This window comes from Mesoplodon bidens, assembly GCF_964165515.1.
Source record: "Mesoplodon bidens genome assembly, chromosome: 13".
Lineage (NCBI taxonomy): Eukaryota > Metazoa > Chordata > Mammalia > Artiodactyla > Ziphiidae > Mesoplodon > Mesoplodon bidens.
Genome location: NC_138169.1, coordinates 50,357,480 through 50,380,387, shown reverse-complemented (window position 1 = coordinate 50,380,387; position 22,908 = coordinate 50,357,480). Strand labels below are relative to the sequence as shown.

Sequence of the window (22,908 nt, the reverse complement as noted above, 5' to 3'; positions counted from 1 at the left end):
TGTGTTAAGTTTGTGTTAAGTCTGTTTTCTCTTCCAGATTCCAGTAGCCTGGTTACTGCCTCTAAATCTCTTCCTGGACTTTGGATACTCCTTAGCTTACACTCAACAGTGATGCCACTGTCTCTCTCTTCTCCCTACCACGTTTCTCTCTATTTGATGACATCAGCACAGTGCCAGTCAGAACAACAAAGGTGGGTTTAGTGACACTACCCGCCAGAAGAAAATGGAGGTTCTTGGCAGATGCTGAATTAAACAGACTGCCCAGAGAAAGAGGCCAAGACAATACTTTTGAAGGTGTCAAACAACAAAACAAGATGAAGGGAATTATTTGGAGAAAATCCAGGTAGGAATTTGACTACTCCCTTCTTCACATACAGAACACATGCAACTCAATACTGTCAATCAGACAAAGTCTGTCCTGCAGTTTCCCCCAAGAGGTACCGCCTTTACTTTTTCCCTTCCCTATGGCACCCAATATACTGAGAAGCAGGGAACATAGTCCTTAAGATTCTGGGCTCTGAGTTAGAGAAACCTGGGTAGTGATGGAGCTTATTTAAGATGGGTCATTGGGCTTCCCTGGTGGCGCAGTGGTTGAGAGTCCGCCTGCTGATGCAGGGGACACAGGTTCGTGCCCTGGTCCAGGAAGATCCCACATGCCGCGGAGCGGCTGGGCCCGTGAGCCATGGCCGCTGAGCCTGCGCATCTGGAGCCTGTGCTCCGCAACGGGAGAGGCCACAACAGTGAGAGGCCCGCGTATCGCAAAAAATAAAAAATAAATAAAAAATAAAGATGGGTCATTGAGCAAGTAATTTTATCTGTAAAGCAGAGATAAGTAATAGTACACCACATAAGGATGTGGTGAGAAATATATATATAGAACATAAACGTAATATCTAGCACACGCTAAATGCTCAAGGTTAGCTATTACTACTATCATGTTCCCCATTTAAAAGGTGGCTCAGGCTTGGAGAAGGGAGGGCACGAACTCAGGACTTGAGTTCAAATGCAAATTATGCTGCTTATTCACTCGGGAACGTTATTTAACCTCTGGGCTGCCTTAGTTTCTCTCATCTATAAATGGGCTAATGGGCCCATATCTACCTAATAGGATTCTCCAGACAATTAAAGGAGCTGATACATGTAAAGCCCCTGGCCTTCCCCCTCATCTCCCATCCCAAGAGTTTGAGGAAAGGACCTCCTAAACCCATTAGTCTTAACGACTGATGATGCTTTGAAGTATTACTTCTTTGAGGGGCGTGGGCGTTAACTGCCCATACACTGCAAGAATGGCTCTCTGAATCCAGGCCGCAGTAAGCTGGTGCTGGTGTGTGTGCTGGGGGTGTTGGAGATATAAATGGTCTAACAGAAGCTGAGTGTAGTCATCCAGGAAGACACCCCTGAACTCTCAGGAGGCAAGAGCTCTTGCCGAAGGCCAGCCCCACCTGTCATTAGCTAGGAATTCAGTGGCCCTGCCAACCCTTAATTTGGAGTTCACCTGATGGTGCTCCCAAGGACTCCTCCTTTGGGACAAGATCCGGCTCGAGGTTAGAATCAGCAGGGAGATTCCATCCTGCAAGCCGCCTTGCTCCCGCGAGCGGGCGCCGTCCCGGACGGGCAGCAACACGGTTCACTCGGGCTCACGGTGCTGCTGCACAGACCTCATCGAATTCAGCCTCAAACAAGCTTGTGAAGAGAATAACCATAATTCGTCTAGTGCCTGACAGATGACAAAGCACTCTCTACATACAGAACGTCATAAAAATGCCACTTTGGGTGGTGCAGATATACACACTACAAACCAACCTTTGGTTTCTTCCGTCAGATCTGAAAACATTGAGAATGATATTTTGTAAAGCCGTCGCTATCTCTGGGACCTGGGCAGGTGGATTCCCAGGGCTTCAAGATCTATAGTCTGAGCTAACCGAGAAAGAGGTTTAAGAATATATACATATCTGGGGGAAACAAAAAAAGTGCTGGAGAGTCCCCAAACTCCAGACGGTTTCTTACAGTTTAGGAAAATTTCAGAGCTAGGATTTTAATCTTACACGGAGTAAACAACTGCCTGGTATTCGGCTGAAATAAGATAAAGTAAACTTGCTGGTGGCTTCCTATGTTCCGTGGAAATACCAACACACGTGCAACTTGACCACAGAGCCCTCAGGGCACCTGCAGGCCTCCTGATCACACCTACCCAAACACTTCCTCAGCGCCAACCTGGCAGCAGGATGCCTGCAACCCCGGCCCGTGCTCTCCTGCCTTTCACCGCGCCGCCCTCATGAAAGTGAAGCCCCACAGGGCTCCCACTGCGGCCGCCAGGGCCTCTCCCTGCCTGTCTGGGCGGACTTGGGGTGACCTGCCTTGGGCTCTGCCGTTTATCCTGCCCCTTCCCCTCCTCGCTTCCTGAGACTCATGTTCCTCCGCTGCTCCTCACATATGCTTTCCATGCGCGGACGGAGCCACATCCACTCGTGGGGAGCGACCCTGGTGGGCAGGGCCTCCACAGAGGAGGCCTTCCAGAAGTATTTTTCCACAAAGGGCTGTCACACAATGCTGCTCTGTACTGGCAAAGTGTAACCAAGACAACCAGCTATGAAGGAAAAAACAGTTGTGGGACCTCTGGGGATGGGAAAAGCATCTAGATTAATTTTTCCTTTAACCACATTCTGATCTGTGTGAAGAATCTTTGCACACATTCTTACTGCTCATTTGCTCAGAGAGCTGAAAACCACTTGAGATTTGGCTGTGTAAGCCTATTTTTCTCAGTCGAAGTCTCCCGGTCCCCTGCCCCCAAAAACTGGCAACCATCCGCACATCTCTTCCCAGATTGATGAATGCAGGTCCCATAAGCATGGGTCAGTGGGTCATGAGGCTCGTGTTTATTCCTCTGGGAACATCATATGCACTGGCTGAGCTGCAAGGCTCACTAAGGCCCCAGGGCAGTATCTGAAGGCACGGCGTCACTGCACTCTGACCAAGAGCATCACTCTGGGACACAAGCATCAGGGCTCTGCTCACACTCACGTGTTCTTCCGAAGCGTAGAGGATTTCCATGAGTCGCTGCACGAGGTCATCGTTTTCCTGCCCGTGTTCCTGGCAGAGGAGCTCAATCTCTCTCAACTTTCCGAAGTAGAAATCCCTTTCCTTTTCCACGCCTTCAAGGGCAAGTTTTAACGAATGTACCTGTGAGGGAGGGAAGGTGGAAAAGAAAACCCTCAAACTACAGCATAAGAAATAAATGACCAACTGTGCCTGCGTATAAAGATGTGAAACATGAAAAGACAGATGTGCAAAACTAACCAACGTGCAGGTCCGGGGAGAGACGAGGGGCTGCTGCTGGAGCTTGAGCCTGGGCCCGAATGCCCAGCTTCAACAGCACACTTGTCACTCCTGTCAACCGACCGTTTATACCCAGAGGCCCGGGGATCCTTCTGCCCGAGACAGTTCCACCCGGGCTCCGCCGAGTCAGCCTTCCTCTCCTGGTAACTAACCTGGGCTGGGGCACATCTTTCCCCCAACTCGTCCATCCTCTACAGGGAGGGGAGAGGCAAGAGCGGGAGGAGGGAGGGGAGGGGAGGGAGGGAGGGGCTGGCACTGTGGTCCCTTCAGACATGCTGTGCGGAACCTCCTTTCTTCACGCCACTTGAGAGCCGCCCTCGACTTTGGAGCCCTTCATACATGTTCCTGAGCCAAACTAGACAAATGCTCCTACTGAGGGACTGGGGTGTGGCTGCACAAGGAAAACTGGGCGAGACTAAAAGTAGGCTGAGTGGATCTGTCTTAATTCCTCTAGTTCTGGCTTCGAGTTCATCACGTGAAAGGCGGGAAGATGTGGAAGCTCCAGTCCCTCAGCAGAACGGCCCTCATTCCCTTTTTTCTCCCTTGATGCGGGTTCAAGGGCCTTGCAGCTTCTCACGGTGGTTACGGAGATGGCGCTGGTGAAGGGAAGAGGGCAAGGATTGAGGCTGGCAGAGCCGTCACCTGGGCTGAAGAAACACCACAGGCAGTGTAGACAGATCTGGTCTCAAATTCCAGGCTGCAGGCCGAGCAGCTCCACCCAGGCCCAAACCATCACCCCCATCCTGCTCTCGGAGAACCCCTCAAGTTTCCTGAACCCTTTGAGCATTTATGCAGAGAATATCTTTAGGAGGTGAATTAGGTCACTCATGGTTCTCCTCAGGAGAAATCTCTCTTTCAGTATATGAAAAATCACCCTTCACAGATTTCCAAAGATTACATTTGGAGTGGAAAATCTCTCTGTTTCTAGTAGCTCCGGGCCTTGGTACATGCTATTTATCTGTCTGGAGTTATTGATTCATTCAAACAGATACTCAGCACATTTAGTGTCCATCTCCTTGTGCACCTGGCAAACTTGTGTCCATCCAGTAAGACTCAAGGATATGGTTCTTCCTCAGAGTTGACCTCACTGATGCCCTCATGTAGCTGGTTACAAAGCAAAGGAGGATCAGTTGCTATCATTTTTTTTGGCCACGCCTTGCGGCTTGCAGGATCTTAGTTCCCTGACGAGGGATTGAACCTATGCCCCACTGCAGTGGAAGCACGGAGTCTTTAACCACTGGACTGCCAGGGAATTCCCTCAGTCACTAACTTTCAGCTCTTATTTCTGATAATACTATGGCTTGGACATTTGTAAAAAGTGAAGGCAGCCCAGTTGGCTGAATTCCAGAAGAAAGAAAACTGTTTATTCTAGAACCTCCCCCCACCCCGCCCAGACTCGACCACAGACCCATCTCAAGCCTGCACTGGTGCCACCAGCGGATCTGTGGTAGTTCAGGTGTCTGCTGTCTGCCAGCTCTCCTTCCCTGTGTCGGGCAAGAAGGGTCTCTGGATGCCTCTGATCCACGGAAACCAGGCTTGTCAGCCTCTCAAGTGCTGTGGTCTGTACAGTGAACCAAGAGCTGAGGCTTTGTAGAAACACCCAGCCCAGGTTGGCCTGTGCTGCTATTCCAGATGCATGAGGTTAACAGATGCACAGCTATAAACTTTCCCTGGTAAAAACCAACAGGAGTTAAACTACTTGATGAAAGATCAGTTGGCAAATGGGATGCCATTTTCACAGTCCCACTCCGATGCCTCCTAGCTCCCTCACGTGTCAGAGCAGGAGCCTAAGCAGTGGAGGGGATGCTGGGGATGGACTCTTGAGAAAAGTCAAGGGGAAGTTCTCTTCTCCCAATTCTCCACCGCTCAGGTGTCCACACACTGTAGATCTGCCCAGCCTTCCAGTCCGAGCCACGGACAGTGTCTGTGCGGGCTAACCAGGCCCCACTCTTCAGCCCCCGTGGTCCCCGAGCACAAGCAGGGACCCCATCCCACCGCCTGTTTGCTCACCTGCTCTCCAGAAACAACCCCTGATTATTTTAGCCATGGCTTTTCCTCCCCTGTGTCTTTTGGTTCATTTCTATCATTGAAATTCTCTAACACAGTGGTGCTTTCGTAGCATGTCATGGGAGACTGCCCAAATCAAGGCATGGGGCCAAGTGAATGAGAATTCTTAAAGTTTAGGGCACTGGTCACTTTGTCTATTACCACTGTAATTCACTCTTTGGTCCGGGCATTTTTACTTGGCCCTTCCTCGTCTTTGTGTCCTCAATTCCAACACAGTGATGCCTGTGTGTGGCTCCCCACCAGTTTCGGGGAGCACCCTGTAGGCTTCGGGGACAGAAAATGGAGGGAGCGTTAACATAGCCTTGGAAATACAGCTGAAGGAGGCACTCAGGAAACAGCTGGTGAATGAAGGCTCACAATGTAGGATGTGTCCGACCTTCCCTCTGGGGGACAGATGGAGGTACGGGGACACCCTCCTCCATGTGAATGCATGGGGGGACAGCCCGGGAGTGAGGCCTTTGGAAGTAATGAAGGAATTACATCCAGGAGGAGGAAGGCCACTGGAATGTGCTTCTCTGTGTCTTCTCTAGAGTGGCATTTTGGATGGGACAACAGTTTAACTGAAGCATCGTAGAGGGCTGGGGCCCTTGGGGCTCTGTGTGTGATTGGCGAGCTCCTGGGAGCCCAGAGCCAGCCCCAAGGAGAGGAAGTGGGGCTGGCTGGCGAAGGCCGTAAGCGAGAGAGGGGCAGGCAGGATCTCGAGGTTCCAATGTGTTTCTACTTTGACTTGGTGATTTGGGAAACTGGGTGTGGTAGGGGTAGATGAAGAAACATGAGATAATAAAGATATCAAAAGAATTTGAGTTCCTAAGGAGAAAAGGGTTATAAATCTAACGTATTACAGACCCACACCCGACTCTCTTCAGGTCTGCTTTGCTTAGAGCCTCAGGCATGTGGCCCAAGGCTAATTAGGGCTGTCCTAACTGCCTTTTTTTTGGCTGCGTTGGGTCTTTGTTGCTGCTTGCGGGCTTTCTCTAGTTGCGGTGAGTGGGGGCTACTCTTCACTGTAGTGTGCAGGCTTCTCATTGTGGTGGCTTCTCTTGTTGCGGAGCATGGGCTCTAGGCACGCGGGCTCCAGTAGTTGTGGCACACGGGCTCAGCAGTTGTGGCTCGCGGGCTCTAGAGCTCAGTCTCAGTACTAACTGCCTTTTATTCTAGAAGAACTCATTGCTGGAAATTGTATAAGGGCTCAAACTGAGAATCAGCAGGCAATAAGAACATTGCACAGTTTCTAAATCAAAGTCCTACGCACCGGATGACTTAAGGTTTTACCTTTTTCATTAAAGTGTTCAGAATTGTAAAGAAACACCCTAGTTAAGCAACTGCTTGCTTTTTAACTAGATTCTTGTTTGCAAATATACAACAATCTCAAAAACTGTTTCCAGACTTGCTGGCTCATCAAGAATCAGGTTAATCACTGGGATCTGCCCATGCCCGTGAGTGGCTGGGAACAGCCTGGGCACCTGGGATGGTGGCTCTTCTCCCAGGGTGGGAGTGGCCAGGATAAAAGACTCTCCTCCTGGGCTTCCCTGGTGGCGCAGTGGTTGAGAGTCCGCCTGCCGATGCAGGGGACACGGGTTCGTGCCCCGGTCCGGGAAGATCCCACATGTCGCGGAGGGGCTAGGCCCGTGAGCCATGGCCGCTGAGCCTGTGCGTCCGGAGCCTGTGCTCCGCAACGGGAGGGGCCACAACAGTGAGAGGCCTGCGTACCGCAAAAAAAAAAAAAAAAAAAAAAAAGACTCTCCTCCTAACTCAGGGCAAGGGTGGGTGGTTTCTGCGCTGGGCCCTATGCTACCAATTGTTTTATTACTTTTAAACTATGTATAGTCTTGGGCAAAATTAGCTATTGTTCGTTAGAAAGCGTACCTAAGCTTTTATATTGAAAATTTCGAAGGCAGTAGGCCTAGGGATAGTAGATAAAAAGGAAAGTTCTATTTAACTGTGGCCTTTCTGATCCCTTATTCCTGGGTTCAGTCCTCCTGTGTACTTTCACTCTTGCAGGAAGTGTTCGGCGTTTGGCTTTTGCATGTGTAATAGACAATGGTGTGTGGCTGCTATCTGTAAGTTCTATGAGGGAAGGGAAGCTCTCTATCTTGCTGCCATTATATTATCAGCATCAAGTATAGTGTCTGTCACATCGAACAGCCTTAACAGACAGCTGCTGAAAGACAGGAAGGAAGGAGGGAGACTAGCCCCTGATGCCTTTAACACAATCTAGACTGGCTAGAAGTGGCCATGGTCTAGCCTGGAGCTCCTAACAGGCACTGAGGTGTAGGGGAGGGGGAGGCTGGCCTGCGCGCCTGCATTTACCTAAAGCCAGTCATCTGTCCCTCTGTCTCAGTGTATAGCTTTGAGATGTGTGACTTAACATCTTTTATTCACAACGGGCCACTGATTATCTGCCCCAGTAGTTCCTTTCATTCTTACTTGCTTGAAGCCACTGATTCCCGCCGCTTCCCTCCCCCTATCCCAAGCCCATAGGAGTCTGCTCATCTCACCCCCTGACACCTGTCACTGCTCCCAGAGACAGAGCTGGGGATGCCAAGTTACCTGTTCATTAAGATGTATGACCTGTGTTTCTAAATCTTTATCAGATTTGGATGCTGAGCTGCTGGACGAAGCCCTTTTGGCTGATGAGGGACGAGAAGGTGTGGATCCTGGTTTGGATGCTGGACTTGATTTAGCCGCACCTGAAAGGACCCAGAATAAATCATGAATATTGGCAACATCAGAAATGCTTTTTAGGTATGTAGCAAAAGTGTGATATAAAAGGAATTTACTAAAACACAGAAGAGACACTGCCAGTGATCTCTTGCCAGCACAGAAGTAGCACAGATACGCTTAGAAAGAGTGTACTCGATAAAATGACAGAATCATCCTGGGCAACTTACTTAACCCTTCTGAGCACTGGTTGTTTTTCTCAAGTGACATGAGATTAATGCCGTTGTCCCTTCTCCCTCCAGAGAGATGAGAACAGATATAAAGGGATTTTAAGTTTTGTTTTTGTTTTTTTAAAGAGGAAACGTTCTTTGATAAGCTCAGAGCATCACCATAATTGAATTTCTAACACAGACCTTATAAGAGAGTAACACTTTAGGAGAAATATCAATGTACATGTCTATGTTTTCCTCTTTTAATGTATTTCCTAGTTTTAGCCATTAAAAGAGTCTAGGAGCCATTATATCTCTGTAGCAACAGGCACTCCTGGTGCCCAAGTCCTGGTTTCTAAATGTTATTCTGCAATAAAAGGGCTTCTTGAGACATGATATGGCTGATTCCAGGGCTGGGGCAGGGAAAGGACAAGGTGGGCCTGGGACATCTCATGTCAAAAAGCAAGGATGTGCTCAAGGATTAATGAATGTCAAGGATACAGGGGCCAGCCCAAAGGGGCTCCCAACTGGCCAGACTTGGACCATTTGCATACCAAAAAGAGTGATGGCTGTAATGTATTACAATGCACTGAATAAATAAAAATCTAGTCCATAAGGAGGGTAGGGGAGAGGGAGGATCTAAAGATCTCCACAGAACACTGACAGCCAGTAAATGCTGAAGAAATGCTAGAAAAATCACAGTTTTGCAATACACATAACTGATTCAGGGAAGTTTCATCAGTTGACTCTAAAACATGGAGAAGTGTTTGGAGGACGGGATGTTTACACGTGTCAAGGTGTTACCATATAAGTTGCTTATAAAGGGTGAAAGATATGCCTTTACAACGGGGAAGCCTGAGGATTGGGACCTTAACCAAGTTATTCAGTAGCACCACTAATAATGATAGAAATTGGCAAAAAAAAAAAAAAAAAAAAAAAAGGACCACTGATGTCAGGTAAGACCTCATCTACCTGAAGCTCAGCTCATGACAGGCTCTCACTATCTAGAACTTGACAGACACAGGAAATGGCCTCTGCAGCCAAAACAGATGGCACAAGATATATGCAGTGAAGTTTATACACTCCATGGGTTTGAAATGCAGGGTCATTACTGGGGCCCAGCCATTCCCTCTTACTCAGAACAGCTCAGTCTGGTGTAAGTGCTCCCACTGGCCCAATTCTCCACCACAGTCCCCCCCACTCTGCTCCTCTGGTTCTTGGAGGGCAAGGAACTAATCATACTCAGCTTTGCAACCTCAGTGCTTAGCACAATACTTGGCCAAACACATATTTGGTGAAGGAACAAATGTTTAAATACACGAACAAGTAAATAAAACCTGGTTGTATGGTTTTCAATTTTACAGTTTATTGGTACTAAGAGATTGGAAAAAGGCAGGCACCCTGACAGCAGCTACAAGTTTCAACCAATCTCCTAATTACAAAGTAGCAAGCAGGAAGACTATAAAATTCCTATCTATATGTATTCAGAGTCATGAGAGGTGCAAAGTCATACACACCCTCAAGAAGCACTGACAGTAACATACTGTTTAAAATACATGCCTGTTATAAAGAAAAAAAGAATTCTTTTAAAAATACAGGGAAATGCCTAATATATGTAAAACTGAGAATGCTTAAATTAGGAATGACTTAAAAAGTTTGAGTATTCAAACTTTCAGTGACCTGGAAACCTCACCTATGCAGTGGAACTTCCCAAGTTGTCTAGAGAGCAGATGCTTTGCTTTGCTCAACAGCTGTGAGGAGGCTTCATCTCTGGAAAAGCCCAGAAAACACACTCCTGGACAGAGCTTCCGTGTCCCATTGGCCAGCTTCTCTAACTCCAGGCTAAGCCAACAGGGTAAAGAACACAGCGTGGAAAACAGCAGGAGAGGCAGGGCGAGGACGTGCTGACCTGACACACAGCCTTCTCCAAGGGTGGCCACCAGCCAGCCTCACTGGGGAAGCAGCTTTTGAAAAATCAAGTTACTTCAGACCTTTTCATGAGCAATATGTCATATTTTAATATAAAAAAAGTCTAACAGAAAGTGACTCAAAGACTGTCTATGACCAACCCCTCTTATTTACTAAATACATATTTATTAAGTGCCTACCATGAGCCCTGTACTGGAAGTCCCTGCTCTACAGGAGCTCATGACCTGGTGGGAGTGGGTCATTTAAGAATGTCCACAGACAGAAAGACAAATACTCTATTATCACTTACATGTGAAATCTATAAAATAAAGCAAATGAATGTATATTAAAAAAAAAAAAAAAAAAGCCCAGGCATGGCCACACTCGGCATTCTCAGGAACAAGGCAATGTTCTAGACGTGACCACGGATTGTGATCGGGCTGTGTTCCCTCTGCCTGAAATTCTTCCTCCCCTCCTTTGAGTGACTATGTCTTACAGCCTTCGGGTCTCAGCTTAAATGTGGTGGCTCAAACACCCTTCACCCAGCACCCATCAACTGTAATGGTACAGTGATTTATTTAATGCCTACTTCTTCCATTAGACTTAATCTCCACGACATAGGAGTTGCGTCTGTTTTGTTTACTATTTTATGTTCCCAAGGCCAATCACAATGCCTGATCCAGAGGAGACACTCAATAATAAGTTTTTATAACTCATGAAAGAACGCCTAGGACAGGCATCTATCCAGGGTACAGATCCCGGGGAAGCTTGAGGAGCTGATGCCAACCTCAAAGTCACTGACAGCAGGAGCCAGCAACACCTGAAGGAAACCAAACAAAACCCACCAGCCTCCCAGAAAGAGATCTCTCACTTGGTTTCAAATTCACCTTCCATTATTACTTAGGCCCTTTATAGATGGAGTCAAGACAGTAGTTCATGTGGGTAAATTCAGTCAGTAAACAGTTAACTCTGAGTAGGGAGGAGCAAGATGGTTTGTGCTGGGGTGTCCTATCCAAGTCTCTGCCATGTTTCCGTTCATGCCTCTTCTGAAGAGAACAGCTCTGGGGAAGGGGCTTCCCTAGAGAGCAAGTGACCCACCCACCCAGCCTGGGCAGGCCTCCCTAAGCAGGTCAGCAGCTATGACGTGGCTGGTTGCGGGAGCCGAGCGAGGTCCACCAGACACACTCGTGTTCTTATACTCTGCCTCACCCAGTCTCACGTCAATTTTCAAAGAAAAGCATGGAAGGAATAGAAGCTGATTGCTTGTAAAACAAGGTTATCACTAATTATATTACCAGGACATCATCAAATGCAGCTTGGAAAAACCTGAAACGTTTGATATGAACTTAAAGTAGAAGAGGTCATGGCAAGCCAAAGCCCCATGGAAGACCAAGTTATCAGGGAAAGAAAGCCTAAATATACACAGAGGAAGCTGGCTGGGAGGGAAATGGGGTCACGGGAGATGCCGGGTGGCTCATGGCAGAGAGGCCAGAGCTGCTGCAGTTACTGACGCTGTCCCAGTTCCAGCTTTTTCCTGAAGAAACACATCCCTTGCTACTGACAGAGTCCAACTTTACTGTGGTTCACAGGGTCTCGGCATTAAAGTGGCATCTGTGTTTCACGGATCCTGTAAAGGTCAGTTGGGGTGCACAGCCCCAGGTCCTTCAAACTGGCACACGTGTATGCAGGCTGTGGGTCTCTGAGACGAGAAAGATGAAGGCAGTGAGAGTCAGACCTGGCATCCCCCTGCTGCAGGGCAGGGAGGGGACAGTGGAGAAGAGGGGGCTTGGTCCACGCTCTACCCGCTATGCTCCCTCCACGGGGGACAGAAGAAAAGCTGCTGCCCCCAGAATATGGACAAAGAAGGGAAAACAAATTCGAAAAATTTAATAGCTCAATTAAGTAATTAGAATTTGAAATTTAAAATGAGAGGGGTTTTGAAATTCTGATTAAGTTGTTTGGAAAGAAACTGATAATCGAGGGAAATGCATGTCTGATGAATGAGAATACAAGAGGTCAGCACCAAGTTAACTGTACATTTCTACCTTCTAACGAATAAACGTGAAGAAATGAAAGACCAGGAAAGACACAGGGAGATCTTAGTATCTTCAGAGGTTAAAAGTTTTTAAAAACCACACAAAGCTCATTTTCAAAAGAATGTAAACTGAGCTCTTTAAATCCTCACAGGCTGCAATTTGATATGGACGTAATTGACCACAGCTATCATGAGATTAAGGCTAAAATACTAAAATTTATAAAGATGAAAATGCAACCTTTTGTTCATTGTGTTGAATGATTTCATGGTTTAACTTATTAGAATAAATAATGACAGACAATATCCTATATTATATCACACTCATTAGTCAGTTAAAAACTAGGTTTTTGTTTATTTGTTTTACAAGCCTTGCTACCTTCTTTCAAAATACCATACCCTGGGCTTCCCTGGTGGCGCAGTGGTTGAGAATATGCCTGCTAATGCAGGGGACACGGGTTCGAGCCCTGGTCTGGGAAGATCCCACATGCCGCGGAGCAACTAGGCCCGTGAGCCACAACTACTGAGCCTGCGCGTCTGGAGCCTGTGCTCCGCAACAACAGAGGCTGCGATAGTGAGAGGCCCGCGCACTGCAATGAAGAGTGGCCCCCGCTTGCCACAATTAGAGAAAGCCCTTGCACAGAAACGAAGACCCAACACAGCCAAAAATAAATAAATAAATTTATAAAAAAAAAAAATACCATACCCTAAGGAGTACCCAGCTTCCGGGGTGACAGATATTCTTTTTTCACTTACCTGGGCTGCTATAATAAGGATGTTATCAGAAAACTGTACTGTTATCAATGTCAGTAAATTTAATACTGATATAATACTTTTATGTAAACTAACATTCGTATTCCATTTTTGTGAAGTGACCCAATAATGTCCTCTATAGTGTCTAATCCTGGCTTTAGACACTGAGGTTCTCAAAAGCTGCCTTCATGCTTCCCTCAATGCCTCCAAGTCCACTGGTGATTTCACTCCCGGGCCTTCCCATGCCTCTCTGCTCAATGATGCTTACACAAAAAACATTTACATAATAGCTTTTAAAGGGAGTACAGCTACTTTGGCAATAATAATAATAATACAGATAATAGATTTTTTTTTCTTGCAGCTATCAAACATTTCAATTTTTTTGTCAAGCTGCATTTGATGAGGTCCTGAAAATATAATTAGTGGTAGTCCTGTTTTACAAGAATCATTTTTCCCTCAAGCTTTTCTCTCTCTCCACTAATTACCCTTTCAAAATAAAAAAGGAATTTCAGAAGCGGAGGAAAGTAGACATAAATTCCCTGCAAGTCCCTATAATTCTCTGACTTTACCCGCTGGATATGGACATGATTTACAATGCTAGTCTTTGAGCAGTTGTCTTAATTAATGCCTTCAGGAGTTGGGGTATAAATATGATGCTAAAACATTTTAAACCATAGTTGTAAAATACAAAGAGTGGCCTGATTCACTGCCTTAGTGAAGCCAGAGCACTGCTGTGTCTAACGTTAATAATTAGTAGCTTGCTTAATGTTTATGGAAAATGTGCCAACATTTTGGGCCTATGAGGCCCAATGAATTCATAATGATGAAGCAAATAAAAGCACTTTATCCTTTTTTATACTTGGCTTTATCCTTCGCAGCCAGGGCTCTGATGGAATTTAGAAATTCTTCTCACATAATCTGCCGTATTCTTTCTGCCAAAATCATAAACAGAGGAGCTAAAAATATGACATTAATACTGTTGACAAGAACCACAGAGACATTAAGAACACACACACACTCAGGAAGCAACCACGCTTCTGGTCGTCCCCAGCTTCTTCCCTACTTTGAGAGCATCCCCCCAGCCCCGCTCCACTGAATTAAAAAGCCCATGGCGGGGAGTGGGAGGGATGAAATGGGTGAAGGGGATCAAAAGGTAAAGCTTCCAGTTATAAGGTAAATAAGTCCTGGGATGTAATGTACAGCATGGCGTTACACAGTTATAGTAATACTATAGTTAATAATACTGTATTAATACTGTATTAATACTGTAATAATACTGTATTAATTATAATACTGTATTGCATATTTGAAAGTTGCTAAGAGAATAGAGCTTAAAAGTTCTCATCACAAGAAGAAAATAACTAGTAACTCTGTGTAGTGATGGTTGTTAACTAGATTTGTTGTGATGATCATTTTGCAATATATATATAAACATTGAATCATTGTTGTACACCTGAAACTAATAACTTTTTTGTTTTTTTAAATTAAATTAAATTTATTTTTTATACAGCATGTTCTTATTAGTTATCTACTTTATACATATTAGTGTATATATGCCAATCCCAATCTCCCAATTCATCCCACCACCACCCCCTACCCTGCTTTCCCCCCTTGGTGTCCATACGTTTGTTCTCTACCTCTGTCTCTATTTCTGCCTTGCAAACTGTGAAACTAATATAAGGTTGTATGTCAATTATAAATCAATAAAAACAAACCTAAACCCCACAGAACAACTGAAACATGACAGAAGATACCTTGTACCTACATTGATTAATCATTTGTGGATGGGCCTGACATCATTTCCTTATCCCCTTTACCTTGGCAAACAGGTTTTATTGTTTAACTGAGATATGAACCAGGTTAAAATAAATAAGTAAATAAGGCCACTGCTGGGGGAGAGGGTATGGGGTTGGACTGATGAAAAGAGACAACTCCCACAGGAAGAGGGCTTCCTAAGTGACTAAACTGACACCAGAGCTGTCACACTGCGGAATGACTAACGGCTCCCACACAACCCTGACTGTCGCAAATTCAAGATCTCACACTTGCCTTCGAAAATGCCTCCATACCTTCACTTTGTAGGTTCTGTGGTCTGCTCTGCCCTGAGAGCAAAAAAAAAAAAAAAACCCAAAAAACAACCCCCCCCACCTCAGGGCTTCCCTGGTGGCGCAGTGGTTGAGTCCGCCTGCCGATGCAGGGGACACGGGTTCGTGCCCCGGTCCGGGAAGATCCCACATGCTGCGGAGCGGCTGGGCCCGTGAGCCATGGCCGCTGAGCCTGCGCGTCTGGAGCCTGTGCTCCGCAATGGGAGAGGCCACAACAGTGAGAGACCCGCGTACCGCAAAAAAAAAAAACAACAAAACCCACCTCAGAGGCCAGCGTTCTGTCCAAATGGAACTTTAACAGGGGTTCTGGGATGCCCTGATTCATGAGATCTTTAAGAGGGTGGCTCTTTTACTCTCAAATTAGTAGTTCAGAGCCCTTATTTATGGCTTCTGTCCCACCAGAGCAGCCACTGGCAAAATTGGGCTCTTCCTTTTTGCCACTTTGGTGTCAGCTTATAAAAGTGGGCAGCTCCACTTCTGAGCAGCTTGGGGAGGGGCTCCACACAGCCGAGACTGAACCACATCAATCCTGTGGGAATGAAGACCTCGTATGAACTGGGTGTCCTTCGTCTTCCCCGAGGGAGGCAGTGGTTAAGAGCGGGGGTGCCCTGCAGCCTGCAGCCTTCGTAGTAATCCTGGCTCTGCTGCTTGCTCGGTGGCGTGACTTTTGCTGCCACCTGGATTTCTTTATGTTCTACAGAGTCAGTAGCAGTGCCTCCTTCCCAGAGCTGGGAAGAGTACCTGAGTTAATACGTGGAAAGTTCCTACACAAGAGCCTGGCGCACAGTAAGTGTACCCGATCATCATTACTCAGCAAACGAGGCCTGATTCAACTAATGACGAGACAGCGCACGGGTTTCCCATTTCTAGACACCAGCAAAATAAAAACGAAACTGCTGAAATAATAAGGAAACGAGACTCATTTTATTTAAAGAAAATCTTTATAAAAACTGGTTAACCCATAACCCACCAGTGGGCTCCCAGGCATCGGTTCCCCCATTCCGCACTCTCTGTCTTGAGAATTGGTGGACTGTAACCCAAGTCTTTGTGCGCCTTCTGAAATTTCCCCAATTCACTCATGCCTGCTGCAAGTTTTTACTGCACCCCTACTGTGTACCTGGCAAGCTACAGGCACTTGGGATAGAACACTGAATGTGGACGCTGGTCCTTGTGGAATTTACATTCTAACAGGGGAATTAGATAATAAACGATAACAATAATAAATTAATAAGTGACATAATAAACTAGAAAGTAAATGCCATGGAGAGAGAGGCAGTGCAGGGCAGGGGTAAGGAGTGCTGGGTGAGTGGCGGTTTTAAACAGGAACTTCAGGGAAGGCCTGAGCACCCATGATGATCCCCTCCAGTCTTAACCCCTCACTCAGAAGGGTCCACCCAGACCCTTCTGAGTCCACCCAGAAGGACAGGGGTCAAAAAGCCCAAGTCCCCTTGGTGACAGTCGTGCAGCAGCCCAGCAGGGATGCAAGGAGGCGAGATCCACACCGGGCGCGCATGGGGCTCACCCCAGCTCACAGCCTCCCTCCTCACAGAAGACGACGTGTGTTGTAACAGCTCCATAGTTGCAACTTCCAGGATCCCTGCAGGGGACATGCCATTTGCAGGAGTCACCTTGACTTCTTCAAGGCCTCGTTGGGAAAGTGAGATCTGAGCAAAGACCTGAGAGAGGTGAAGCTGGCCTTCTGGACAGCCAGGAGCAGAATATTCCAGGCAGAGGAAAGGCCCAGCGCCAGCGCCAAGGCGTGGCCTCGCCTGCTCGGCAGCCAGTCTGGATGCTGTAGCAGAGGGTGCATGGGCACCGGGGGAGGAGGGTGCAGGTCACCAAGGACCTCACGGGCTACTGCTGGAGGCCGGCTTTCATTATGATGGAAGAGGGCAGCTATGGCAGGGTCCTGAGCAGAGTGACCTGATCTGACTTGGGTTTTAGGAGGCCCCCTCTGCCAGCTGGGAGGCTACTGCAGTCATACCCCTGGGGATGAGCAGTGAGTGCTCAAGATGAGTTCTGGTTTTGGGAAAGCATTTACAATACTACAGTTTAGAAACCCCTACGATATACCCTGTAGAACAGGCACCAAATATCCGGGCATTTATCACAACTTAAGTTGTGCAACATCAATAGCAACTAAGAGACATTCTGGGATCAATAGCATCTGCTCTTGGTTCCAAGGGGACGGCTGAAGGAGGACGAGGCGGTGACAAGAGCTATGAGTCAGCCGGTGTCCTTCCCAGCCTACTCCCAGCTCGGGGTCATCACACAGTGTGCTGACCGGCTCTGCCCTGGGAAAATATGCCAGGGAGCAACGCCGACAGCCAGGGCCCAGAGCCCCAGTGCCGGAGGCTTCCCTGACCGGTGGCCACTGAGATGGGCGAGTGGGCCTGACTCAGCCGAGCATGTCCAGCCAGTGTGAGCATTCAAGAACTGAGTTACTTCTGCCCTGGTTACTGTCCCTGCTGGAGATGATGTGCTTATTTTTAGCCATCATGTGATTCTCCAATATTTTCCAGGCTCTGCTTGAGTCACTCTGGTTTCGGAGAATTTTTCAGAGGGGGGAAAAATGCAGGAAAGAACTCCTCATCTTAAAATTAGCTCAAATATTAAAAATTCTGATGTGTAAGAAGTTATCTGAACGTGGTATATATTTCTTTCGATAAGCTGCCTTTTCACACCTCTCACACCCTGGCAGAGAATTAAGTGTGCTTTGAAATGCATTAGGTGCCAATTACTATCTTAGTTCAAATTCTTGTTTTTAAATTGTTCTCAGAGCAGTTTTTCTCTAGAAACGGTGAGGTTCCCTCACCCCCGTGAAAACAAGATGCACCAGAATCCCAACAATAATTGAGGGAACACTCCCTTGCCTGCTTGCTGCAGCAGTAAGGAAAGCTGGCGATTGAAAGAGTCCAACAAACTGAGAGAGCCTGCTGAGAATAGAGACACACAGGCATCACCATGACAACAACATCCCGGTGTCACGCATTCCTGGCATACATCAGTCATTTAAGCAAAAAGCTTACAAACCAAGACGGCCATTTCAGGGGAACACGACTATTTAGTTCCTTTACGATGTTCAGAGTCCTGCTGATTCCACTGGCAAGACCAAGTGTTTCAGGTTGTTTTGCTGATGGTGGGAAGTCTGCTGTGCTCCATTAACACTACCTTACCGGGACTTGCTTGCAAAGAGAGACAGTCTGAGGCCACAGAGCAGCTGGAGCTCGGGGAGGTGAGAACCAGAGCTGAGCCCCACTCGAATCATCCACTCCAGTTGGCTCCCGCTCCAGGTTTTCTGCTTCCCCCAACCAGTGACCAAGCCAGAAACTTGTGCATCATTTATCCTTGGCTTCCCCTGTCCTTCACCTCTCATATCCCATCACCATCAACTTTTGTTGACTAAACCTGCCTAAAAGTCTGTATAACCCACATGGCCATGACCTTTATTCAGGCCACCCTCCACTCCTACATGTTTGGCTGCAACAGCTTCTTAGCTGTTGTACTTAAAACCTTTCAGTGGGCTTCCCTGGTGGCACAGTGGTTGAGAGTCCACCTGCCGATGCAGGGGACACGGGTTCGTGCCCTGGTCTGGGAAGATCCCACATGCTGCGGAGCGGCTAGGCCCGTGAGCCATGGTCGCTGAGCCTGCGCCTCCAGAGCCTGTGCTCCACAACGGGAGAGGCCACAACAGTGAGAGGCCCGCGTATGGCAAAAAAACCCACCACCACCACCAACAACAAAAACCTTTCAGTGACTCCCCAGAGTCCCCATAGTAAACTGTAAACTTCTGTGACTACAGAACTTAAGGTGACTGCTTCATCTTCACCTCCTGCTATTCCCACCTTTGTGCAGTCCTCTCCCCTGGAATGTGGGTGGGACCTGTGGCTTGCTTCTAACCAACAGAATATGGGAAAGGGGATGGGATGTGACTCCCCACATACGGAACCCAATTCAAAGGGAGTATAGAAAATTCTTCAGGTCAAAACTCTTTTCTATTCCTGCCCAACATACCAAGGGACAAAAAAAGGCACCAGTGATAAAGAAAAATAGGCTCACTGGTGATCTGTGATGTTCTGCTCATGGAAACTGAAATAAATGATAAGTCATGGACTTTTGAGGTTTGACAAGTTTTATGGTGAGGCTGAGAAGCTAAATGCCAAGTTATATCTATGGAGAGAAAAGGAACGATCCATCACAAGAACACGTGCGGTTGAGTTGCAGAACTGATTAATATTTCAGCATGTAGAGGGAGCAGCTATATAAGAACGACACAGTGCTGGTTATGAAAGGACCCAGCATTGTTTAAAAAGGGCTAGGATGGTTTGCTTCCCAGGTGCAGCTGGGGGCAACAATGGAGGCCCTTACCCTCTTCTGCAAAGTCCGCTGTGAGGGCACGGGGTATGCCATGCTGAAATTCGGGCCAGTTTTGTCTGAAGCACTTACTCTTCACTTTGTAATCACCCAGACCATCAACTCAGAGAATTATCTGAATTGAAGGATTAAGAAATCAGAGATAAGTAATCCCACTAACCTAGGGCTCAGTTTTCTGGGCCTTATACACATTTCTACTTTGGGGCTGATAAGAGGGCTGGAACAAGTAGCTTAACATTTCTTGCATTTACAAACATATATAAAATATAGTGACTCTCACCCAAGAGCCTATTGCAAGGATGACGGGAATTTTTTTTTTTTTTTTTTTTTTTTTGTTACGTGGGCCTCTCACTGTTGTGGCCTCTCCCCTTGCGGAGCACAGGCTCCGGACGCACAGGCTCAGCGGCCATGGCTCACGGGCCTAGCCGCTCCGTGGCATGTGGGATCTTCCCGGACCGGGGCACGAACCTGTGTCCCCTGCATCGGCAGGCGGACTCTCAACCACTGCGCCACCAGGGAAGCCCGGGAATGTTTTTGAACATTTAAAAATTATTGCTCTTGGGACTTCCCTGGTGGCGCAGTGGTTAAGAATCTGCCTGTCAATTCAGGGGACACAGGTTTGATCCCTGGTCTGGGAAGATCCCACATGCCGCGGAGCAACTAAGCCCGTGCACCACAACTACTGAACCTGCGCTCTAGAGCCTGCGAGCTACAACTACTGAAGCTGGTGTGCCTACAGCCCATGCTCCACAACAAGAGAAGCCACCGCAATGAGAAGCCCGTGCACCACAACGAAGAGTAGTCTCCGCTCGCCACAACTAGGGAAAGTCCACGTGCAGCAACAAAGACCCAACGCAGCCAAAAAATAAATAAATAAACAAACAAACAAATAAATAAATAATTTAAAAACCCTTAAAAAATAAAAAATAAGTAAAAATTATTGCTCTTTAAAAAAATAAATGCCGTTTGAATAGAATAGCATGTGCTCTGTTTCAAACCTTTACAGCAGCAGTCGCCAACTTTTTTGGCACCAGGGACCGGTTCTGTGGAAGACAATTTTTCCACGGACTGGGGGAGGGGGGGATGGTTCAGCAGTAATGTGACATTGGGGAGTAATGGGAAGCGGCTGTAAATACAGATGAAGCTTCACTCACCTGCCGCTCACCTCCTGCTGTGCGGCCCGGTTCCTAACAGGCCACGGACTGCTACCAGTCTGTGGCCCGGGGGTTGGGGACCCCTGCTTTACAACACTGGAGGGCCTTTTATTTCCTCCATTCAGTATGCAATTTGAATTTCGTTTGTGAAAATTTACTGTGGTTCAGTATAGTGTGGGGAGCAGATAAGAACATAACAGAAGACCATATCCATGATATTTGAGAGAGGCAATATAATAATATAATGGTTAAAGAGCATCGGGCTCTGGAATCACAGGGTTCCCTATTTCCAGGATGTGACCCTGACAAGTTGCTGAACCTCTCTGTGCCTCAGTTTCCTCAACTTTAAAATAGGGGTGTAATGGGAACAGTCTACCATTTAGGATTGTTGTGAAGCTAAACTGAGCTAATACAGGTTAAGTGTTTAGAACAATAGCTGGCATTTAGTATGTATTCAATACCTACTCCCTCTATATTTGATGACTCCCTCTACATTTTAAATGTTTTCCTTTTCCCTAACTTCCATTAAAAATTCTATTCATATTAGATTTAGATTTTGAGAGTTACACAATAATAACATCACAACATTTTTGTAGGTTTTGATCTCTAAGCTTGAAAAAATTCTGGTTTAAAAAAAAACAAAACTGTGACATATTTTGATCCCCCAAAGCCAAAACAATAAAAAATTATAAACTGGGCTTCCCTGGTGGCGCAGTGGTTGAGAGTCCGCCTGCTGATGCAGGGGACACAGGTTCGTGCCCCGGTCCAGGAAGATCCCACATGCCGTGGAGTGGCTGGGCCCGTGAGCCATGGCCGCTGAGCCTGTGCGTCCGGAGCCTGTGCTCCGCAACGGGAGAGGCCACAACAGTGAGAGGCCCGTGTACCGCCAAAAAAAAAAAAAATTTAAAAAAAAATATATATGAACTGAATTAGTAAATTGTCTGTCAAAGGTGCTGTTTCCTTAAGCAAACACATTGTGATGGAAATGAAAAATGCAGGGCTCTTCCTTGGAAGAAGCCCTTGGCCTCTTACACAGGCACTGCCAGAAGATTCCTATCTGAAGCTCCTGAATTGTTCATGACTCTTTGCTCCTCTCTGTGTCCAATATTCCAAACTCAGAGATATTCAGTATCCTGGCAAGGCCGAGCACTGCTCATATTTTATGCTGTGTTTTTATCAGTATTATAGATAGGGAAATGCAGCTTTAATTATTCTTTGAGGAGAAAAGCATCCCAACGCCTATCTTCTATATTTCACATATGATAGATGTGTAAGTGGAGGAAAAAAACCACCAATACCCCTCCTCTCCTTCCAGGGAGTAGGGAATGTCGTCTAAGAATTTAATTAATTGGACCATTATAATTTTTTCCCATTTTCTCCAGGCCTACTTGTAGCTAAGGGAGTAGCCATTAACTGGTATGCAGCTTAGCAGTGAGATGGCTTCTCAACATGAACAGGCCAAGGGCATGCAATGCTGATATAGGGCAGGGACTGAGTGAAAGATACATTGTTCAGATAATAAGGAGAAGTGCTAACACCTATTTGAAAAGAAATCTTGTTCATTATGGGACTGGCAAGAAAAATGCATTTCTTCCTTGTTATGAGTTGATACTGCATGATCTTTTAAAATCAACATTTGATCCTTGCAGTAAGTAGGTATAGGGATAGTACACTATGTGGTTAGGTGACCGGGGACTGTGAGAGAGCAGTACCAGGTGGATACACACTGGGAAGTTGTAAGAATAAATAGGCCTGACTTCTCTCGACGGAGAGATCATGAAGGGACCAGGAAGGTGGCGCTGCCTGTGCCTATCCTAACGGGGTTCTGGAAAGTAAACGCCATTATGGACTGCTTTAGTCTAAAGAGAAGACATGGGAAATATTCATTTCTTAGAGTAAACGATAGCTTTGGGGTGAGACTAACATTTATGTTTAAAGGGTGGAGTTTCTCAAAAGATAAATGAAGACTTGCATCCTGGCAATAATAAGGAAAAAGGTCTTGTATAATGGTATAGGCTTGAGGCCAAGGTTAGAACCCTTGAGTGAAATATAACTTTTTGAGTACTTTCTACTTGGACTCTGAGTTAATACCTGTTACATCAGAAACATCAACACTCTGCAGAGCAATGTAACAAAATCCAGAGTCTGCATAATATAACATCACAACGTCTAGGACACAATCCAAAATTACTCAACATATGAAGAGTCAGGAAATGGTGGAATTAGCAGACAAGAACTTTAAAGCAGCTATCATAGCCATTCCCAGTCAGGTAAAGTATGCTCATAATAAATGAAAGATAGGCAATCTC

At 46.6% G+C, this 22,908-nt stretch overlaps 1 protein-coding gene across 2 annotated transcripts in view; it reads right to left on the bottom strand.

Annotated features, from left to right (window-relative positions):
• Nucleotides 1-22,908, bottom strand: part of MAPRE2 (microtubule associated protein RP/EB family member 2) — a 163,424-nt gene that overhangs the window by 6,877 nt on the left and 133,639 nt on the right. For both annotated transcript variants that reach the window (XM_081251707.1, XM_081251706.1), the window contains 2 exons: nt 7,954-8,093; nt 3,022-3,180 (listed from right to left, as the gene is read on the bottom strand). In XM_081251707.1, coding sequence (XP_081107833.1) covers nt 3,022-3,180; nt 7,954-8,093 — 299 coding nt within the window. The remainder of the gene's footprint in view (nt 1-3,021; nt 3,181-7,953; nt 8,094-22,908) is intronic.